At 32.0% G+C, this 22,552-nt stretch overlaps 1 protein-coding gene across 1 annotated transcript; it reads right to left on the bottom strand.

The window, feature by feature from the left end:
- Window positions 1-17,557: 17,557 nt before the first annotated feature.
- On the bottom strand, window positions 17,558-22,303 carry LOC121118557 (uncharacterized). Its single transcript, XM_040713137.2, has 2 exons — window positions 22,041-22,303; window positions 17,558-19,031 (listed from the first exon to the last, which is right to left on the bottom strand). Exons 1-2 carry the CDS (start codon window positions 22,107-22,109, stop codon window positions 18,237-18,239), a joined length of 864 nt encoding a protein of 287 aa, XP_040569071.1. The 5' UTR covers window positions 22,110-22,303; the 3' UTR covers window positions 17,558-18,236.
- Between the last annotated feature and the right edge of the window lie 249 nt (window positions 22,304-22,552).

Here is a 22,552-nt window from a genome sequence, read left to right on the forward strand (position 1 = left end):
CTCTGAGTTGCTTTTCATTCTTTTCATTCATTCCATACTAAAGAAGACGGCAGCCGCATGTCCGAGTGTGCAAGAAGGAATGACTGGCGGCAAGAGGATGATGGTGCTCTCCCAAAGTTATCAATTCCTCCCTTTCCCGGACGTGTCCTTCGTCAGCCCGTGTTTCCTCTGTTTTCATAACTCCAATCCACATATACTATACATACGGATCGAATCCATATTCTTAATGATGAAAGAGGATTGATTGCGTGTACATGCTAGTACGGTTGGATCATCCATTATAAACCCCTCATTTGATCATACTCGACAATCATGTCCATTGTGGGTGCAAAGTCTTTTTGTTCACATTTGTTATTTGATGACACATTTCTCGTTATGGATTATGTGGATCATGATAAGTCAAGCCGATTTATTCTGCTTCATCATGTCTATTCTTGGCAGTCACAGTTGTTACCAATGCTCTTCTATTTCAATGATCTGAACTTCATGGTTGTTGGTACAGCTCTGATGTGTACTTTTGTCTGTTTACGTACAAATTGTTATCAACATGGGAACCATAGAAACTGAATTGACAATGTTCGGTCCATCTAAATTCATGAAATTGGGAAATTGTTGAATTACATACAGTGCATTCCGTATGAAGAGGATTACCATATTCCAAATCCTGCTCCAAGGCATAATACAATCCTAATATGTTACAAAATTATCTGTTGGTATAACATATCAAATAAAAATGCTATAAACGTCATTTCTATTCAATCTTTTTTGCAATGATCCTTCATTGCCGAACACATGCAGGTGGCAAATGATGAAATGCATTTTAATTTAAGTAAACATATTAATGTTGCCTTTATTAATTGTGACTTGTAGGAATTACAAGAAGGATAGACTACCATAAATTACTTAAGAACTCTATGATCAAAGAGTTGCTTTTTCGCCATTTGACTAATTCATTATATAAGATCAAGAATACTTGAATCAGTATTCAACGTTTCATTCACCTATTCCTGATAATTAAATGCACTCATTTTTGTTAAATTAAGAAATAGTAGTGTTATTTTGATTAATGGCATGTAATTGAGAGAAAAATATTTATTTTTCTGTAAGTAGCTTTAAAGATGACCGAGGATGACCCTTTATGTGGTTGAATGAACCTTATTGATAGTTTTATATGTGGTTCTTTTTAATTGGAAGGTCAAAAACCTGTGGGCTCTGATAGTGCTCATAATTCTGAACCTATAGATTGTATATGTTTTAAAAAATGTGTACAGAGGCGATAATTGTTGTAGTTAGTATGGTAGAGTTTTTCATGTTTCCATGTCTCTTCTTGGAAATAATATAATCCATTATTTACATAGGAAGGAAAAAATATAATGTCAATTTTAGTCCGGAATATCCGTTTACCAAATTTGTACGGCGTTAAATTATATCTGTTCAATGATACTGAGATAAATTACCTGAAGTGTGACTAGTTCAGCAATTTACATGTCTCAAATTAGTGGTTTAATTTATTTTTCAGATCTCTGTATGATAATAACCTACTCAAATCCCCTAAAATCAGTTTTGACATGTTTTTTTCAGCGACTTTCGACCTTAAGTTTCAATAAAATAAAAATTCACTTAAATATGCCGTCTCTCTTTTTGTACAAAGCATCATTTTTAAACTTATGAGCGAATTAGAGAAAACTGGCTTGGACTTTGAGCTTTCCCACAGCAGGTTTCCTTAAAAAGTCGTTATGTTTGTATAACGAATTCAATTGAATTTTTATGTGAAGATCTCTTTAAGATAATTTATAGATCAACTTGTTCATATTATATCGGTCTTATTAATTTTGAAACATGATAATAATACAATTGTTAATTTTTTTTTATTCAACGAGTATATAAACTAGCGCTATCTATGCCCATGTCTCAGATAAAAAATTAAGTCACAATTCACGTTTGATATGCCTTATCCCAAATAATGAGGATTCTTTATGTCTAAAATCACGTTCTAAAAATGTTGAATGCTAAATATTCATAATAATATTTTTGGAGGAACGTGAGCTCCTGAAGTTACATTTGCGAGAGTGGTTTACAGTTGATCAAACTAGGAATATCATTTCTATGATTAAAATAGATTGTTCTACAAAATCAAGTATTTTTTGCTTAATATTCGAATTAAATTGTTGTATTTGGATAAAAAAATTGTGTAAGAGATTGTAAATAAAAAAATAGGCATTTAACTACTAATGAAGGGGTTCTGAAATTTGCAAACTTTAAAATTATTTGCCTTCAACATTGAAAAAAATAAATATTAAGAGAGACTTGAATTACTTAATTGCAAGCCTACTCAAGTCACTGATGTCGGGGTCAATAATTAATTTTATATCATCAAATTCTAGATCCAAGCCAATATATCTCTGGGAATTACAAGCCCCAGTCAGTTGTAAACATACATACATATATCACTCAAAATGGTGCTTCATTAGAAATATGTTCTTTCTATAAACAGGAAAGAAAGCAGTAAGGTACTGAAAATTCAAATAGAAAGGAGTAGGAACTGTTCGGGGTAGTGATATAAATCGTTTGAATTTTTTTGCTAGCACTTTGTTTTGGAATTGGTAATCTGAGGAATGATTTTTTTTTCTTTGCAGCTGTAATTATTATTTAATTTCTGAGTAGTTTACTTCCTTTCCTAAATGGATTCAATTATAATCAAAATCTGATTGAACATTCGAATGTCTTCATAAAAGACAAAAAGTAATCATGAGGATTTGTTGCAGTTATAACGGTAAATCCTTGGGCTCAGGATAGAATTGGGGATCGACATTGGAGTAATTATTGCCCATGTCGTTGTTTATTTCCTTCTTCCCTTGTCACAGCTGATTGTAATTTGTAGCTGATCTCCTAGAAGACATTCTTCAAATTGTCAGGATTACCATATTGATTTTCGGTTTTTTTTAAACATGCCATTATACACACAATTTTCATCACTAGCACGGGGTGTATAAGAGGGCATAGGTGAATAAATAATATTAAATATGACGCGTCATTACTAGGAAAAATATAAGGAGGGATTTTGAGAATAAAGGTGGATCGATAAAAAATAGGAAATACATTTAGTTATACACTGATCAAAAGTAAGATACATTTCTTGAAGTTGATCGTTAGTTATGGTTATATATAGATAAATCCCTCTAAATCTTTTATGAAATCATCCTATACTTTTAAAAAAACTGAAAAGTTAAAAAAAGAAAAATATATCAAATTTAAAATACAGAAGAACGAAAAAAGATTTGAAGCGCCCTCTATATTGTTAATTTATCTATTTATTACTACAATAATTTGAATGTTTTCTTCAACTCCACGCTTTCAATATGTTTATACTCCTCATGGTATTTAACATATATATTTTTCTTTATGGAACTCTTCAGTTTTTTTAGAAGTACACGTGGTAATATTAAGGCGTCAACGAACCGACGAACTTTCCCTTAATAATATAAATGATAACTCCCCAACAAATCTTCGACGTTACCTTCCATTGTTCATGAGCACACTCATTCGTAATTACTCAATACTTAGATGCAGGTTTATGAACGTAACTCGAAAGTTGTACGGAACGCAAGTTCAATGAAAGGAACGCTAATTTTTTTAACGCTAAAAATAGGATTTTAGTATTCCATTCCACTATTTCTCGTGGTATTTACTCTTAAAAGTGAAATCACTTGGACGATAAGACTTCCGACTCAATAAAATAAAATTTTCAGTGTCTTTCGAGGATACCTTCATAACTTATGTTACAAAACTTTCTCTAAAATTAACAACATTTTTTTCTGCTGGGAAACTCAATGAATTAAAAATCTGTCTAAAACACTAGCTCTGGAATATAACGTTTTTTGGTTGACTGAAAATACAGATATCTATCGTGCGTGTACCAGGCCTTACAGTGCTTCGGGTTTCCTCAAGATATTAGGCTTTAATGTATCATCTTGGCTTTTCGTTTATAAAATGTATTGAATCCTGGATTTTTCGTATAAAATAACCTAATAGAGAATAATTATTATTTATTTTGTTACAAATATATTATATTTACTTATTGATTCAAACGTACAGGGAGCGGGGATCAAATTGTCGCCAAAATATTTTTCTACAAAAAACGACACAAAATATACATTTTTTAACTTTTGTATTGAAAATCAAAATTATGACGAGCATATAGGTATAGAGTATAATCACCGTTGGCATCAATAACGGCCTCTGAACCGGCCGCAGGCTCTTCTGACCATCTCATTGTCCATGTTGCCGAATACCTCCTTGATGGAGTCCATCAGGCTGGCCTTGGTGCTATGGGAATGTCTGTTGGTATATCTCTCGACATATCCCCAGACAAAATAGTCCAAAGGATTAAGTCGGGAGAGTTAGGAGCCCACAGATCCTTGGTTACGACGTCATAACAGTTCTCGGTTAACCACTGCATAGAGATTTTGGACACATGGTAGGATGCTGAGTCCTGTTGCCACACCCAGGGCCTGTCTCCGGCCTTCATGGACCTGGTAGGGCCATCCTCAACCATCTTCTTCACCTTGTCGATAAAGTCGGTGTCCCTGACCTTCCTGTCGGCGCCCTCCTCCTTGGGTACCCTCTTTATGTTGGTATCAACATCCCAGGTGTTCTTTAGCTTCTTACGGATACGCTGAACAGTCCGTAAATTCACTCCTAAGGTTGAAGCAATCGTTGAATTGGAGATTTCACCTCCATTATTAACCAATGCCTTGACTACGGCGGACCTCGAAAGCTCCTCGTTCCACTTATAGCTCTTTATCTCCTCATATGATGACGGGCATGATGCTAAATGAACTATGTATCGTCAGCTGACGAGAATAGCTTTCCTATTTGGTAACCGGTTTTATATTTGATAATGTCGTCTTCAAGTTATCAAGGTTTAAAGTAGGCGACAATTTGATCCCCGCTCCCTGTATATAGTGGATGCAGTCTTGTGCTTTATATTACAAGCATGTTTCAAGCCTTTTCAAACGTGTATGGTTTAAAACGTTTTAACATTAAATAAAACATTTTTAAACTAAAGTGATCCTATCGCCATAGGGATATCACACGTTTCAGACATTTAGTTTTTGAACTACTGTTAATATAAAACATTTGTGAAGGTTACTAAATCGATTCTTGTAATATATATATATATATATAATTTATCATCCATATCATAAATACTTGATAAATATGTCGAAAAATTGACACACTTGAAGTAATTATTGCTACTACAGACTTCTATTTTTTTTTAAAATTTCAAGCCGTTTTGTGTGAAATCGGAGAAAACATGGGATTTGTGTGGACGTATGGGGAAAATCCTATTTTTCTATGTGTCGGGTGGAGACTTATTGTATAAATAAAAACCTCTTTTTTTTTTGACAGAGAGTAGGTTGTACTTTACCTTTTATTATAGCGGGTGGAGGGGGTTGTCAAAAATACCAAACTATTCATCTCTAATACCTGGTAGTGGAAAAAAAAATTCCTCACAACTTTGTGGCCTTATATCTCGGGTTCTAGATTGAGTAAATAGGTTTTGGGAATTTCTACAGTAAACTTCGTAGATTGTGAATATTTTTTTTGTCCATTACGTTAGTACGAGTCTTTTGCACGATGGAGTCCCGACGAGAAAAGATCTCCGTTCTCCTCAAGGCATACGTCTCTACCAAGGGAATAACTGAAAAGCTAAAGACCGTTAGACCGTCTACAACGTTAAAAAGTGCATGGAAGCTGGCCAGGACCTTAAGTGACGCAGAGGTAGTCGGAAAAACAAAAAGTGGATCCGGCGAGGTACAAGGAGGCTGCAATCGCCAATCCGAACTCCACGATCAAATCCATTGCAGATGATTTCTGGCCGGCAAGGTCGACCATATCTCTCCGAATAATAATAATTATAAAAAATAGGCGACAAATCCCTCAGAAGAGTTGAAAGGGCCTCATTATCTCAAAAATAACGTGACAAGAGGCTTGAGAGGGCTTAAAAACTCTTGAACGCAAAGGAAGCGAAATCCAGCCGACATCGTTGTATTTTCAGATCAGAAGACTTTCACAGTGGATCCGATGTTTAACTGGCAAAATTACCGGGTATTACCATTCCCTGACGTACCCTTGGATGACTTCGCCAGGCACGTTACCACCACAAAGTATCCCGCGTCTGTGATGATGATGTGCCTCGTCGCATTCAACGGGGAAAAGATGAATCCAATCTGTTTCCCCACCGGATATTGCCTTAAACCCGACGAATACCTCCACATCTTCAAGAAGAAAATAGGCCCGCGGCTCCAGAAATTGTTAGAGAGGGGTCCGTCGTATTCCAGGAGGATGGGGATCCCACGTATACAGTCAAGGCCTTCCAAAAATTCCTTGGCAAGAATTTCCCCAAGAACGTTGCTTACTGGATTAATGACTTTTGGTCCCCCAGAGTCCTGATCTCAACCCATTGGACTAAAGCATCTAGGTGCATATTGAGGGCAAGGCCTGTAAAATTTGCCACCCCGACGTAGAATTCCTCATGGCCACGGTGGGCAAGGTTTGGGCCTCAATGTCCCCCAAGTACCTTCGGAAAAACTGCACCGCCTTCTGACCTCGCCTTGAGCGCTGCATAGCCGCTGAGGGTGGCTATATTGATTAAAAATGGTAATAATTAGTACAAAAATCTATTCCATATAATATATTTATATATAAGTAAATAAATATAAGTATAGGCGCCTATTGGGGAATTTTTTTCGACGACCCGGTATACATGTCTGAACGAATTTTTGAGAAAAATTTCTAAAATTAACGACAAAAAATTTCCAAAAACCAAGTCCCATGCGTCTGTGTCATATTAAAAAACAGCAAAAAAAAATTCCAAAGGGGTTTCTTAAATAGTAATTTGTACTTTTTTGAAACAAAAATCCAACTCCACAGATACCTGATCATCTTATCTAAAATTATTTTACATGTATGAAGTAGTCATAGTATAACTTCAAATGTTGAGCTATAGATAAATAATTTGAAGTGATTGGAATCGAGTTATTAAAATTTCAAAAAGCAGATTTTGAGCCGTGAAAATATTTTCCGACTTCACATCTTTGAAAGTAGAACTAAATCTTGTTCGTGTATATTCTTAGTTCAACAAAGTATTTGAATGCTGAACTGGAACTTATACTTTGAAGTGTTGTTCAAACTTTTATTTGCAGGAATAAATAGGAAGCAAATGTATTTAAATCGAAACATATGAAATATTGTTTGGATAGTTCCAAAATCGTTCAAGACTATGACTATTCCAAAAATAAGTTGGATAATTTTATGTCACTAAGGTTTTATAAGAGCTTTTACCTCAACCTACAAATTCAGTCTTACAACCACAATTTATTTTTCATACTTTATGATTGAACGCTGAATAGAATGCTAAAAACGGATGATCACTAAGCGCTTTAAAATAAATCAAACGGAACGATCAAAAAAGCAGAACACCTACAAGCTTGCTTGAATGTTCTCTCCTTAAGAATAAAAAAAGGATTACTGTTTGATAATTTTTTTATAAGATTTGATTTGCTAGGGAGAACTTTAGCTCCTTGTTAAACCTCATCCAAAGTGACCTGCATTAATTTTATTTATATAAAGTACAGCCTGCAATAAATTACCAAACAGGATAATAAATGACGTTAAGTGAATTTAAGTATATATTTTGCTAACAATTGATAAGACAATTTTTAGTTTTTGACGAAATATATAAGATAAATAAATAAATTTTAATAAAAAGTAGGCATTGTAGAAATACATCCCATACCAAGTCCAATAACAAAACTAATAATAAAAAGTTCCATATCCTTAATAGTCGTAGTTAGAGATTGGGAGATTCTTAGATTTTTTTTTTTTTTGATATGATATACATATTTCATAATTGACTTCGACGAACCAAAGGAGGCACTGAAAAAAACTTTGTATTCCGAAAAACCTCGTTTTCTTTCGGCGATTCCGAAGCTTCCTCTGTCTCGATTAATAACTATGTCTCAAGATACGGCATCCCCTATGGTTTATTATTTAACTAGCGGTAGTACCCAGCAATACCAGGAATTATTAGGGGTCGACGAACAGACACATCTTGCTTAATGTATATATATAGATTTGCTTAATTAATATACAGAGTGCCCCTACGAATCGTGACCAAATTTAATCAATCTCAACTTTATCAAGGTTCTCAAAAAGTAGACGTAGTAAGACAAAGAGACCTTATATATTTATCATACTTTATACAAACAATTAAATCTCAAAGCACCCACCATTGGCCGCTCTTGTGACCTCAGTCCTAGGCTTAAGGGTCTTCTCTATGTATTCCTCCGCAATAGAGTAAGGCATTGACATGGGAGATGGCATAGGCTTTCTTCTCGATGGTACCTTAGATCTCATAGTCAAGAGGTTTGCAGTCTTGTGAGGACCGAAGCTACATTGACCAGGGCAAAAAATTCGCCGATTTGTCTTCACACAACTTTTGAGGTTTTTTTTGGCCTTCTGGGCTTTCTCTGAAGGCTCTTTTTGTTGTCGTACTTTCGTTTTTTAATCTTTGTTATGATACACTTAGAGGAGGGGACGATGCGGGAGATATCGTCAAAACTCATTAGAGGAGTCCACAGGGGTTGTGCTGGAGGGGATGTAGCCCTCCCCCTCCCAATGATGGATTTTTTGCTGTTTTACTAGAAAATGTAATATTTGAAACTTAATATGATTTTCCGAATTTTTCCCCAAAAAATTTATTTTTCTATGATTAGCTGTGGATTTTTGAAATTTCTCTCCAAAAAGTTGAATTTTTGAATTTTGTCAAATGTGTGTAAATGTATTTGATTAGAAATGTGACGGCTCTTGCAAGAAATAGACTTTTTCTGAAGAAATAGTATAAATTAAACCCCTTATTTAGACGAAGACGAATGATATGAAACAAGGGATTTTGGTTAATTTTTTTTAGAATATCATAGCGGACATCACTTATTAACGAGATAACAATAACTGAAGAACTGACTAGAACGTTTAATAATACGTTCTAGTTACACATCTCCTACAAGAATCTTGTCTCTTTGAAACAGGTTATGAAATTATGATATAACAACGTCAGTGACTCAAATGACGTAGTTAGTACTAACCACGTCATTTAAGCTGTTGTAGTTTCTACAAAAGACTGATAAGGAATGGTCAAGGAACTGACAAATTTTATTAGGACTGCAGCCTTTTAGTTTTCTTAGACTTATCCATCACTAACCACAGATGACGTTATTTTATCATTTTTTAAATATACGTTCTCCTATTTATGTTAGTACAATAATTCGGTTTTTTTATTTTAAACTTTTTTGGTACATTTTCAAATGGACAACACATACCTTAAAAAAACTTTGAGACACGGGGAATCGATCTTGTTGTTGAAAAAAACCCCAAAAAAACAACAACAATTTATGAGCGAAAAATCAAACTTACCCTCCAGAGCCCAGAAATCTGGTCTGATCAGAATTAAACATAGCCTACATAAAAAAAGTTGTTCCAAGGAATAAAACATGCTCTGGAAAGTTTTAGTTCCATTAACAAATATTTGCATAGTTCAAAAGCAATTCAAATCATGAGCTTTCATATTGATATTCTCCCAAATACTACCATCAATTGATCATACAACTCATTGTACATCCATTTGAAAATGATCAAATTAACCTTGAAGTCAAACTATCTGGGAAGGATTTTTAATATTTCATTGAGGGAAAGGTATGTTTTGACGTCATTATTTGAAGATATTTTCTTGTAACTATTTGCTATAATTAAAATAAATAATTAATTATTGAACTGATATTTCAAACATTTGTTCAATAAAATGATATAATATTTGCTAGTTTTGGGCACGTTTACTAAAATCTACCATCACCACTTTCTCTATCTAATTATTCTTCCTTTTTTTCCCTCTCTCTTTCTATACCAAGAACTTTTTTTCCCTGGACTCAACTAGAAATTAAATATGCTGTAACATAGAAAAGTATAGATATAGGAAATTAATTAATTATATACGACAAATTTTTATTTTTCTAATTTGAATTTGAATGAGTATGAGTCAATTAAGTAGCTAAGAATGAATAATACTAATTTATATGTTTTCAATATAAACCCAAGATATTTTTTAACGACCACTTCCACCACCCTGATATAAATAAAATAACAATTTTTGATATATATATTAAAGTTTTATTGATATTATAATATTTTAATTAAATAAGTAAAGTAATATAGACGTTTAAAATATATATCCATAATTACAAGGTTAGGTTATATTACAAATATTAGTTTGCTGTGTGATTAATATCTAGTTGAGTCCAGGGAAAAAAAGTTCTTGTTATAGAAAGAGAGAGAGAGAAAAAAAAGGAAGAATAATTAAAAAGAGAAAGTGGTGATGGTAGATTTTAGTAAACGTAGCCCTAATTTTATCAATTTTTTATTTATTTAAAAGAAACTTGTTATGATTTAGGCTAGACACGTGGTTCTCAAACTTTGTAGTGCTTGAGCGGACTTACAATACTACTGTTTCTTGCTAGCGCACTGTTTACAAAATAGGATATACCCGTATTATATATTTTATTTCGAATTATTTTATTAATACATACTAAGACAAACTCGCTAATCCTCATCCTAATTCCCATTTTTTAATTCGTATATAATACGTATATTTGTACCTACTTCCTTTTTGTTTCTTCGATTTTCAATTGTTTTGTTGTATTTTCTAATCTACAACCCATATCTAAAAAAAAAAAAAACAACAACTTTGAGACACGGGGAATCGATCTTGCTTTATGAAAAAATTAACTTATTAGCTAAAAAACAAACTTGCTCTTCAGAGTCCAGGAATCGGATAAGCATATTGAGTAATATACGTCTCTGACGTTCATTGTTATTCCTGTGTTAATTGAAAAGATGAGCTTGATAAGACCGTGGGATTTCTTTAACCCTTGGCGGAATGTTAGAGAGACAAACTATCATTTCTTCATCAATGACTAAGTTATTTAAGTGTGATTCAAAGCCCGCTTGTTTTTCATATCTGGACTGACACTTGTGCACATTTGAGAACCACTGGGATAAACTAAATATACTCTAAGGAAAAAAGGGATACACGTATCAATGGGGAAAATATTATCATATTGAATTCTGATCGATTTAAAATAGACTGCTCGTGGAGTAGTCCCATAGTATTTCAACAAATTTTCAAACAATTTTATATCTACTACGATGAAAATTTATTTATTTTAACTCTATTAACTCCATACATGTTACATAGAGTATCATTAAATATGATCAGCTAAAAAATAATTTTAAAATCTGATAAACCGGTTAGCAAGATATGATCTTTTTAAAAATCTTACCCACTAGGTGGCGCTTACATATTACAAAAACTTTAATCACTAGTTTTAGAGGTCATACTTATGATAGAAGTAGGATTTTACTATCAAATTATATGTTTTTCGGGTGAGGAGCTTGAATTTGATGGTATAATTAGTGTAAAACTAAGGGAAAGCAATGATTTTGTATGTTTCGTGAGGCATCTCTTTGTGGCCATATTTGAGGAGGAAGGATTGCAGGAAATTTAGAATCTTATAATTTTTTTTTTTTTTTGATTTCTTCAAGAGTTCCATATTCCAATTAAAAAATGTCTTCTTTTAATTTTAATTCAACATGCAAATTTAGTGTTAATTTAACATAAAAACATTGAAAATCATTGAAAAAAGTTTAATGCTGAAAGTTCTGCTAAATTAAAAAAACAAAAAAACAGGTAGCAAGTCGTGGGACTGATCCAAAACTATTTGAATTAGAATTAACTATTTTTAAGTTGGTAATGTTTCCTACGTAATAATAATTCGGTAAGAAATTTTTAGGTAAAAGTTCTATTGTATTCATAACATTGTGAAATTTACAACTTCAAAGGCTTTGAGCAACCTCTTAACATTGATCCATATGACTTAAAAAAATATATTTTTATTTTTTATCAAATGTAACATTTTAAGACTATGTCTTCTCAACACTTTGAAAAGAGTCATTTTACGAACCAGTCTAATATGTAGTTATGTTTCTGATAAGATAAAATGGTCAAGTATTTTAATTTGTGCAAAGTTTAAATTTAAATCACAGTTTTGTCAAAAAGTAAATCAACTGATTGTTTATTCTTAAATATCCCTGATATTGAATTAACTACAGAAATTGAAAACAAATTGTAAATCAATCAACATTTATTCTTATCTTTATATTGGTTAAGGATGTAATCCATTCAAAGTTTTGACGTTCCGTCTTAAAAATTAAAGGCATGGACAATGGTTTGTATGAAATGATGTCATCCGCAATAGCTCGTATCTTTGATATATTTTTAAATCACCAATATTTATTAAAGTGTCAATCAAGAATATGGACAAATTACTCAAACACTGAAGAAACTAAACAAATTGAATTAATTTAAAATAGTTCTTTACATTCTAGGCATAAAAGCTCAAAAGAAGAAGATCATCCAAACGAGGAACTGCGAATGTTTCTATGAATGTTCCCGCTATTGTACATATTTTCTTATTTGCATTTACATTGGCATGAAATATATATTTAAAAAAAAGAAACCAATAGTACATTGGTGAAAGTGTAGCCCTGTAGAGGGCGCTTTAAAGTTTTGGACTTTTTAAGGACTTATAACAGAAGATAGACCGATTTTAAGTACCATATTAATTACTGGAAATGTAACAATTAAATCGAAATTATATGTTAACTTTTAGAGGCGATCTATCTGCTGTCAGATAAAAACTATAGTGCTCCTTGATTGCTAATAGAATTTGATTTTTAGGAACAATTTGATGGACTGACAGTTCTCACGTCCTTAACTTCCTAACACAAAAATACACATTGTATTATCGATGATGTCCTTCTTAAGCTGCGAACAATTATTGAATATTTGGGAAGAATTGGCTAATTACCAACTAATTTTTTTTCTTTTTCTTTTCGGAGGAAAGGTTGGTAGGTAGAATAAAGGTAAAGATGTATCAATAATGACTCTATATAATTAATTAACAGAGTTATAACTTACGAGCAAAAATTTGCACAAATGAATGAACCAATTCATGGGAAAGTAATTACAATCAAGGATGCATTTATTTATCATGAAGAAGGGTTATTGCGATAATTGAAATATTTGACCTTTGTTTTCAATATTGTATTTATAAAAAGTGTTATGACTATAGGTATTATAGAAACGATTAAAAAACATTTATATATATTTTTTCTATAATTTAATTTTATGTGTAGTGCCGCGTTTGTCATTAAATATTTTTTTTTAATCGAAAGTGTGTGAATTTTAAATTTAAATCAACTACTACAAGCAAAATAATCATTAATTCATACGATATCAATGACAAAAAAAGCAATACTAAACTGACTGCATTATTACAAAAATAATTAACTCTTCCCAAAAAAATTAGTTATATTTATCTAAAACAGTTTTTATCAATTATCTTGAAGAAAAGTTGGCAAAAATGATTCATCCCCCCACCCTCACAATAATCTTTTTTATAGGCCTGTTGCAACTATTGAGAATATATATGAGACAGTTTTACTTGAGGGAGTTGATATCTAATAACTTTATGTCAGGTATTGTTGGGGGAATTTAAATTAATTATACATATATATTTTTTGCCTTTTGTAACACTGTAATATTTTCATGTTGATATATGTTCATTATTCAGTTTCCACTGAAAAAAACCTGACATAGAACCATGTAAAAACAGCTCCTTTAAGAAATTTATCATAATATATTGTTACGACAAAAGTTGGTCAGCCGTCTGAAATTCCTAACTTATTCGGTCCAACTTTGGTCACAACCGTGTCTCGTAGTAAAATTGGCTCCATAAAAAACTAGTTATTAATCCAATTCCACAATTTTTTTTGAAAAAGGTCATTTAAGTCGATAAATCCATCTGAAATAGGAATGGTCTTTGAAGGCCATATATGTTAAGTATATTTCCTTTTCTAGGAGTATCCCAGACGCAAACCTACGCATATTGAGTTGAAGAGAAACATTTATTCTGAGTGCGTTGCCCAATTTTAGTTTATCTCTAAGATTTTGAATTTATTTAGTTGATTTGAATTTTAGTCTGGACCAATATTTCCGTCCAAATTGGTCTAGAAAAAATCACTAAAGGCTTTAACTGTAACGATTCTCCGATTCCGATTAATCGTCCCATCACTTGTATTAGGTCCATAGTTCAAATTTAAGATGGGTCTAAGACGTCTGAAAATGACAGATTGTTAATTTGTTCATATTCCAAGTACAAATAATGGGATAACAGATCTGAAATTTTATGAATTAGCATTCATTTAATACTAAAAATCAATTTAGGAGCCAAAATGTGATATGTACTTAAATTTACTTTGTAAATGCAACATAAAACATTGAACAGCTAGAGCCAGAACTGACAAAGTCGAACAGAGACCGCAATATATTGCTTATCGGCCTCGTTTCTTGTGCTTTTGTTCCTGTATATAATATATAGAGGTAATACAATACACAAATATTATAAAAATGAAATTAGCTTTTATCAACAAGTCAATTTTATGAGTTTCTCATGTGCAATTTCAAAGTTTTCCAAGGATACTTCGCTAATACAGTTGTATCTGAGTTCCAAATAGTTAGGGGCTTCTTATGGATCTGGAAACGTAGTTTTGAGCCGCAGACGGAGTAAATAAAAGAGGGAAGCGGTGGAGTAGATTATGGATCCAGATCCACTACTTAGCTTGTCGGGGCCCTAAAAATGTAAAATATTGTATAATATTTCTTAAACAAGGTTTTTCCCAAACTTACTAATATATTATTAGCTGAGGCCCCCTTTATACAAAACATGTCTACTATATATGTGTAGACTGAAAGCAATCCTCAATTCTCCATCTTACTGCAAACCTCCGACTCAACCAGACATCCCCTGCTTATCTATAATCATTTTAAAAATTCTGTCTAAGTACGAATTCCTGATCAATTAATTGATAAAAAAATGCTGTGGGCATTAGAGCCAAAAATATCATGCAATTATATATTACTCAATTATTTACAAAAACAACACAATTTAGTCCATATTTTTCTTTTATACTGATATATACTTGTATATTGCACAGTTTTGACACCAAAAGGAATATATAAAATTTATGTGATCTTGACTCTAATGAAAAAAAAAAAAAAAAAGATGTCATTTTCTAAAATACATATGTACTACGGTGTTCCTCACGTTCTTGGTATTTTTATGCATATAAATTCTAATATTGTAAAAGTCAGATTGTATCAAATTAGGTTATGTTTAGAATTGAAATAAATAATCTAGATAGAAGGCGTTATAAATACATTGGGTATCAGAAGCAGTGGCGTTGGAACTATAGGGCAATCGGTTTACCACTACTTTGGAATATTTATAGTTATCACAAATACAGGTTTCCTTTTACCTTAAACTATTTAGTCTTAGGACATTTTGCCTTAAATCATTTCGCCTTAAAGTCATTTTGCTTTTAGGATATGTTGGGGGGAAAAAGTAACTTGCTATTTTTCACCTTACGCTAATACTTTATAAGAAGAGTGACAATCATCCTATTCAAGGCAAGTATGCCCCGTTCTGTTTGATAATTTTCTACCTGGACTGTAGGATGTATCAGAACTTCCATCTGTTAACCCAGCGCGTCATCAAAGATGTGTGCAGCCGGGGTTTGTCTTGATCAAGCACGATTCTTCTCCTACTCACCATTGCTGGCTGCTTTTTGTTCGATCGCCAGCTTCAAACGTTATAATTGTTCAATGTAATGTGTAGGAGAATTCATATTGACGTAAGTGATCCATTTTTCATCCATAGTCACAATCTGCTTCATAAATTGATTGATTTTGTTTCAATTCAGCATTAATTTACATGTGGAAATTCGAGCCATGATATTGTTTCTGTCAGCTTACACTTTAAGATAATCTGTGAGGACGTTCATAAATTCAAGGACAAGTTGAAGGGAGTGTAATCAGACCCATAAATATCTCGAATCCACGTTCGCACTCAAATTAAGATTTGTGGACAAACAACAAAGGTGGAGTTTACAGGAGGACCAGCCCCCTTGATCTTAAATAATATATATATGTATATATAGGTATGTTCTCCCCCGTATAAATTTTGAATATCGCCTATGGTCTCTGTACTAAAAATATTGAAGTCGTGTGGAAGATATTGAACTGGTCTTTATTGAAAAAATGGAAGAAAAAGAAGGATTTTTGGGTGAAGCATATTATGTAATCTTTTCCAAAGTAAAACTGGTCATACTCTTTTCCACATATATGTTTATGTGTATGTTAGAGCTGTTCTTGGTGGTGAAAAAGTGTTAGTCCTATTGACAGTAGATGAGCACGTCACGTTGCTCTGTTGTATATAAAGTAGTACCTCTCCTATATATATCAACGATCCATTGAATTGCAATCCTCGTTTAAAAGTAGGAAAATATTCTTAAAAAAACGGGGAATTACTTTGTGGGTCAGTTTTTGTATCAGATGGTCATCCTGTTTCAAAATTTTTCTTTCTCTAAGAGCAAGGACAATGACTTCCTCTGTTGATATCAAAGAACACCGATCCATATTTCCATAGTCTTGGAGGGTAATCAAACAACCAGAATATGTAGGCCAATTTCTGTATTGGTGGACCAACCAAAATTGCAAGGAGAATGTTAGAGAAACTTGGATACGGAACATATATAAAATTTGCAAATTTTGGTATCATTTCATGAACTCGAGTAAAAAATGGTTAAAAACCCGAGACACAACTTCATCTCTTCTCACAAATAAATCAGGCAGAGAATGAGTGGTCCTTGAATGCAAAAGAGGTCCATTGTTCATCCCCACTTTGGTTCTAACATTGTTCACAAGAAGTGTCTGGGGTTGTAATCAGGGTCGTCGATATCTCCCTTTTTTTTGTTTATAAAGTCCCCCTAATTTTTTTATCATAGATATACGTTGTACAATTGAGATTTTCTACAAGTTGCAAACAAAAAATGATGGAAAAGCGATATATTAACGGTATAATTTTTGACTATTTTAATAAAATATCTAAAATATAAATATTCTGTGATATTACTTATAACTACGCATTGAAAATGAAAATAGCAATATGGTCATTAGAACGACCAATATTGTAATTCAATAATGCATTTTTAAGACAAAGACATTGCAACTTGTACACTCTACAATTTGCTATACAAGCTACAACTCGTACATACATGCTAACTCGTACACATCATAGGTATATACAAATAATTATATAAGGGTGTTTATAACATTTAGGGCAAAGGTCCCCAAAATGATGAAAGGTGGTAACGCCAATGGTTGTAATGATGGATGAAAAAATCTATAAAGTTTTCCACCAGAGTATCACTTCTTCCGACTGACTCATAGTATACCTAGGTCTTCGAAGTTATTAGATTCCATCCATTGCCCCCTCTTGCCATTACAAATGATACAAGTACCTCATAATTACTAATTCTGTCATAAAATTATTTATAATTGTATTTCAATAGAGATCAAAATCATTATATAATATAAATTTTTCAATATATTAAAGTGACGTTTTTCATTATTATTAAAGAGTTACACTCTTGAAGGGGTCTATCACACCACGAAATATGCGGCATCATGTGGGTTGTGACTAGCATCATATCTAAGAATAAGGGTCATACATATTGTTACTTATATATAGGCATTGAAGCTCTTATAAAAATCTTGGATTTTCATTCCTTACAATAAAGTTCAGAGTTTGACTAGTATGATAATGACATATATCAAATAAGCTCAAAATTTGTATGCAATTAAGAGATGAGTATGTGGATTCACATAGTATTTCTCGTATAAACTCATCTAAGCTATAAAAAAACTTATAAAAAGCAAAAATTTGTAATAAAAAACCGTAAAAATATGTGTAAGAAAGTTCATGTATAAAAAATAATTTCACTTTTTTTTCAATTTCAAAAAATATCTAAAGACTCTTTTGGTATCCTTCTACGTACTTTTTTTTTTTTGAAAAAGAAGTTATAATCAGTCTAAAGTTACACTCATTAGGAGAGGACTATTTTTTTTTTTTTTTGAAAAAAAAAAAAATAATAATAATAGATAAATATTTACGCACATACAAAAAATGACAAGACATTTTTTTTTTTTTTACAAAAAATTATTAAATGAGATTGATTATATCTGATAAATTATTATTGCTACTAGACAAATCAAAGAGATCCAAATCATAAAAATGATCTCTAAAGTATTCATAGTCCTTTGGATTGAAGATGTCATCCAAACAAGGCTCACAATCTGTTAAAATGTCTGCAAATGAGTCATTTGGAAAGGGTCCATTGGTCCAAGAGAAGGATTTCTCTTGGGGCGTGTAGTAGTCCTCAAAGGATAGCTCCATATTAGAAAAGTTATTCTCGTCATATTCCATTGAGCAAGGGTTATTGTTATTCAGATTAGAATTAATAATGCCGAGGGGTGGAAAGATTTGAGTATGAAGATCATCATTAAAGATACTATATTGACTATCTGGTGAGTATGTTGACTCGTTGCTACAGAGTTCATTATTTAACAAATTATCAGGAGATTTCTTTGGAGTAAGGGACTTTCTTCGTCTTTTGGAGACTTTGTTTTTCTTACTACTGCCACTGATACCAATAAAAGAATCCGAATCAGGTGAGCCTGGAGAGAGGGAACCAGAGTCTTTGAGGGACTTCTTTCTGGGGCGATATTTATAATTCGGATATTCTTTTAAATGGAGAACCCGGAGTCTTTCTGCCTCTTGTATGTAGGGTTTCTGATCTTCTTCATTTAACATTTTCCAACGACGGCCAAGTTCTTTTGATATTTCTGCATTGTGCTTCTCGGGTGTGACTTCAATGATTTTTCGTCTTTCCAGTTGAGACCAAACCATGAATGCGTTCATTGGACGTTTGATATGATTTGGAGGATGTTTCTTAGTCTATCAATAAAGAAAAATAAGTAATAAAATTAAAAATATATATCATTGCAAAAAATAGAGTGAGAAAAACAATATTACAATATATAACTTATTTCTTGCAAATGTATATTTATGCATTCCGGAAAAAGTAAATAGAAGCATAATTCTAAAATACACATGTATTGAAAGAAAATCCAGACGACTGTATATGAAAAATATAGACTTAAAAATGATTTAGCAAATAATCAATATTGCAAATTTTGAAAACAGATACAATTCTTTATTTAAAACATTTTTTCTTAAAAAAAATATACTAATACAAAAAAAAAAAGAAAAAGGAATCAACCTTCTCAAGGCGTGAGTCGCAACTCGCGCACAAACGTCGTAACACTGTGAGAATTGATCCATTTTGAAACGATCTGATGGTTAATTTATTTGTAAGAACTTTTCAAACTTCCATCACTCACATTTTTTGAAATGAAGTGATTTAGTGGAGTCAATTTTTTTCTTATATTTTATGCAAAAAGTATTAATAATCTTTTGTCACATAACCTCTTCCTTTTGAAAAGGAGGAGAATCTGTAGATCCCAATTTGTTTGAGTATTTAAAAAATACCATTAGTCTCTATTATAAAAATTGATTCGTTTTCATCGTTTGACGTCCGTGTTATGTACGAATCCATCAGCTTCATGTCTATCTATCTAGGTTAAAATGAACAAAATACCTATACAAATACAAATTTGTAATGTGTGTTTTAAATATGTGACGTAATAGTCAAAAAAAAGAAAAGAAATACGCTTATACATAATTACATATTGTTCTTTTTTTTATAAATTAGGATTCCAAAAGTAAGTAGACTTGACGGATCCAGCGTATACTTCTTATGTTTTGAAAGCATCTATAGGGGCGTATTAGAGACCGCATGATTGGATTTCTTAAGAATTTGTCTATTATTGTTTGTCATATTTTTTATGTCATATACAAGTTACGTCAAATTAAGGCCTAGAAAATTCTCATGGACATTCAAATATACAAAAATATGCGTCATATTGAAAATATAACGTCGAATGATGTTGAATTGATTTTTGTTCTAATAGTCATAAATATTTCGTACTTATAGTGGGGGGATTTCTTCAGAAATACTTTTTAGAGGGAGCTTATGAAAATGAAGGAAATTCCTTTGTAACATAATTTATTTTTTTGCAAATAGTTAGGAATAATTTCAGAGCGTAGCTCTGGGAATTTAAAATCACGCATAAGATATCAAAGGAATGCTTCTCACTTTTGTATTTTCCTTCTGTTTTCCCCAAAACAAAATTCATAAATATTTATCCTTAATGCAATAAGAAGCACATTGGAAAAAATAATGGGCAATATATTTTGAAAGGTTATCATGACAATTTGAATATCAACTTTTCTATATGGGAAAATAAGTGATATATATTTTAGTCATTCTGTATTATTAAGGATACAAATTGGGGAATATTCCGTTCCAAACTTTGGAGGTACTACTATATTTAAACAGGGACAACGAAATACTCAAAAAGGTGAGAGAAAGTTTGTGTACGTATACAGCTAAAAGTAATCTAATACGTAGTGCACACGATAGATTTAAAACCAAATATTCAAATAAAATGAGACTTGATTGTGACATTTGTATTTGACACACTTTATTATTTGTTCATTTTCAGCACGTTTTCCATAGACACTTTTCTAACCATTAATGTTCACAAGACACCTATATCTATATAAAATCAATGATTGTTTTAGAAAAGTGTTTTTTTTAAGGAAGGACAGACAAACTAAAGTATTGTGACAGATCAAATCTCTGTTAAATGATAGAAGAGAAAATATATGTTCAAAAATGGCCGGCCCTATTTTACAACTAGGCAATTTTATATATAATATTTCTACGTCAGACAAACGTAGTGCACTGAGCATTATTTGACCTTCTAAAAACATACCCTAATTATTGGATGTAAAATTCGTCCGTCGAAGGAAATCATCTTAATTACATCATTATCCTACAAATCCGTCATTTACGTCATGATTAACATATTTTAAATAAGCTTAAATTAAGGAGAAGAAAAAAACTATTATCGAGCGTTTCTATATGATACAAAATTTATAGAGTTTAATCTTACTAAATTGCAAGGCTTAAAGTAGAATAAAAACTCATTGAGTAAAGAGTTTTTAACAAAAACATATATATAAAAAATGTGGGAACTTCCCATAAAAAAAAATTTGAATAAATAGGAAGTTGATAAGACAATGAAATACACATTTTTTGTCATATATGTAAACAAAGTTAGTTCTGATATCTTCTCAGCTCAGGTCCTTTCCTCAATATCATTTTTAAATAACAAAAATAATCAGAATGTAAATTGTTTTTTATACAATTAGACCAGGAACATACAATTACAAATGAAAATGAATTTCCAAAGTAAGGCCTTAAGTGTGGCACAAAAAAAAAGTACATTCACAAAGCAATGCTCATGTTTTGATAAGTCCTTTCAACTTAAACAACTAACTGGGTAAAATATGCTATAGTGGGCTGATTACGGGACAATTGCTCAAATAGCCCTGTGTTTAGTAGCCTTGCATTCTTCCACGGTTATTTTTAGAAGCAAAGGCCACTAAAATGGGCCGCGGACAGTAATTGTAAATAAATAAGTTTCTATTAAAGAACCGGAAAAACTTCGTTTTTGTTATTGCCAGTTTGAAGTTTTCCACGTCCTTGATCTTCAATTTGACAAAAAAACAAGGACCCCTCACCCCAAACAAAACCTCACGTATTTGCATATCATCTAATAAAGCGTATACAAAAATTTGTAAGGTTATTTTGCGTATGGAATTCATTTATTTATTTCTTAAAAGAATAAATAAATATTTATTTCTACTATAATGTATACAACGAGGAATCCCTTAAAGTGTGCTCTAAACATGTGCCTCACGGCACTTGATTACTTCTACACACATACATGTTACAAAGAGAAACAATTATAGGAAAATATATTTTGTAATAATTACCTGGGTTGCATCAGAATAAGGTGTTTTGGACTCTGTACTAATCCGCATGGAAGGTAAAATCACTGACATGTTGCATCGATTTTGACTTTCTAAATAATGTTTATATATATTTATTCTGTTTTTTTTTTTTTTGTTGTTGCTGTTGTTGTGGATTTAACTTTTGACAAATACAAATTAATATATTATTTTTTGTGTTCTTATGTCTGCAATTGTTTAGTATAAACTGTTATGAGAATTGAAATGAAATCATCTCTACTAAGACTGAATGTTATTGTTTTTTTGTCAAAAAAAAAAAGCATTATGCGCGGGAAAAAAACCCGGAGGAGTAATGCAAAGCACACACGCTTGTTTCTTCTTTCCCTCACACCTTCTTCTTCTCGGAAGAAGGGGTACTTTCACTCATTTACGCTTTTTGTTTCTGTATTTCTCCACACATCTATTTTACTTACCTCTTTGGCTTTCGTCTTTGAAAAACAAGCAAAAAAAATAAAATTAAAAAAAAATAAAATGCG

The sequence above is a fragment of the Lepeophtheirus salmonis genome, chromosome 5 (genome assembly GCF_016086655.4).
Source record: "Lepeophtheirus salmonis chromosome 5, UVic_Lsal_1.4, whole genome shotgun sequence".
NCBI classification, from domain to species: domain Eukaryota; kingdom Metazoa; phylum Arthropoda; class Copepoda; order Siphonostomatoida; family Caligidae; genus Lepeophtheirus; species Lepeophtheirus salmonis.

Coding starts and splice junctions, on each gene's coding strand:
- LOC121118557 (XM_040713137.2), bottom strand. CDS start 22,109: ATGTCAGTGATTTTACCTTCCATGCGGATTAGTACAGAGTCCAAAACA. Junction 19,032..22,040: donor CTTATTCTGATGCAACCCAG/GTAATTATTACA, acceptor CTTTATTGATAG/ACTAAGAAACATCCTCCAAA.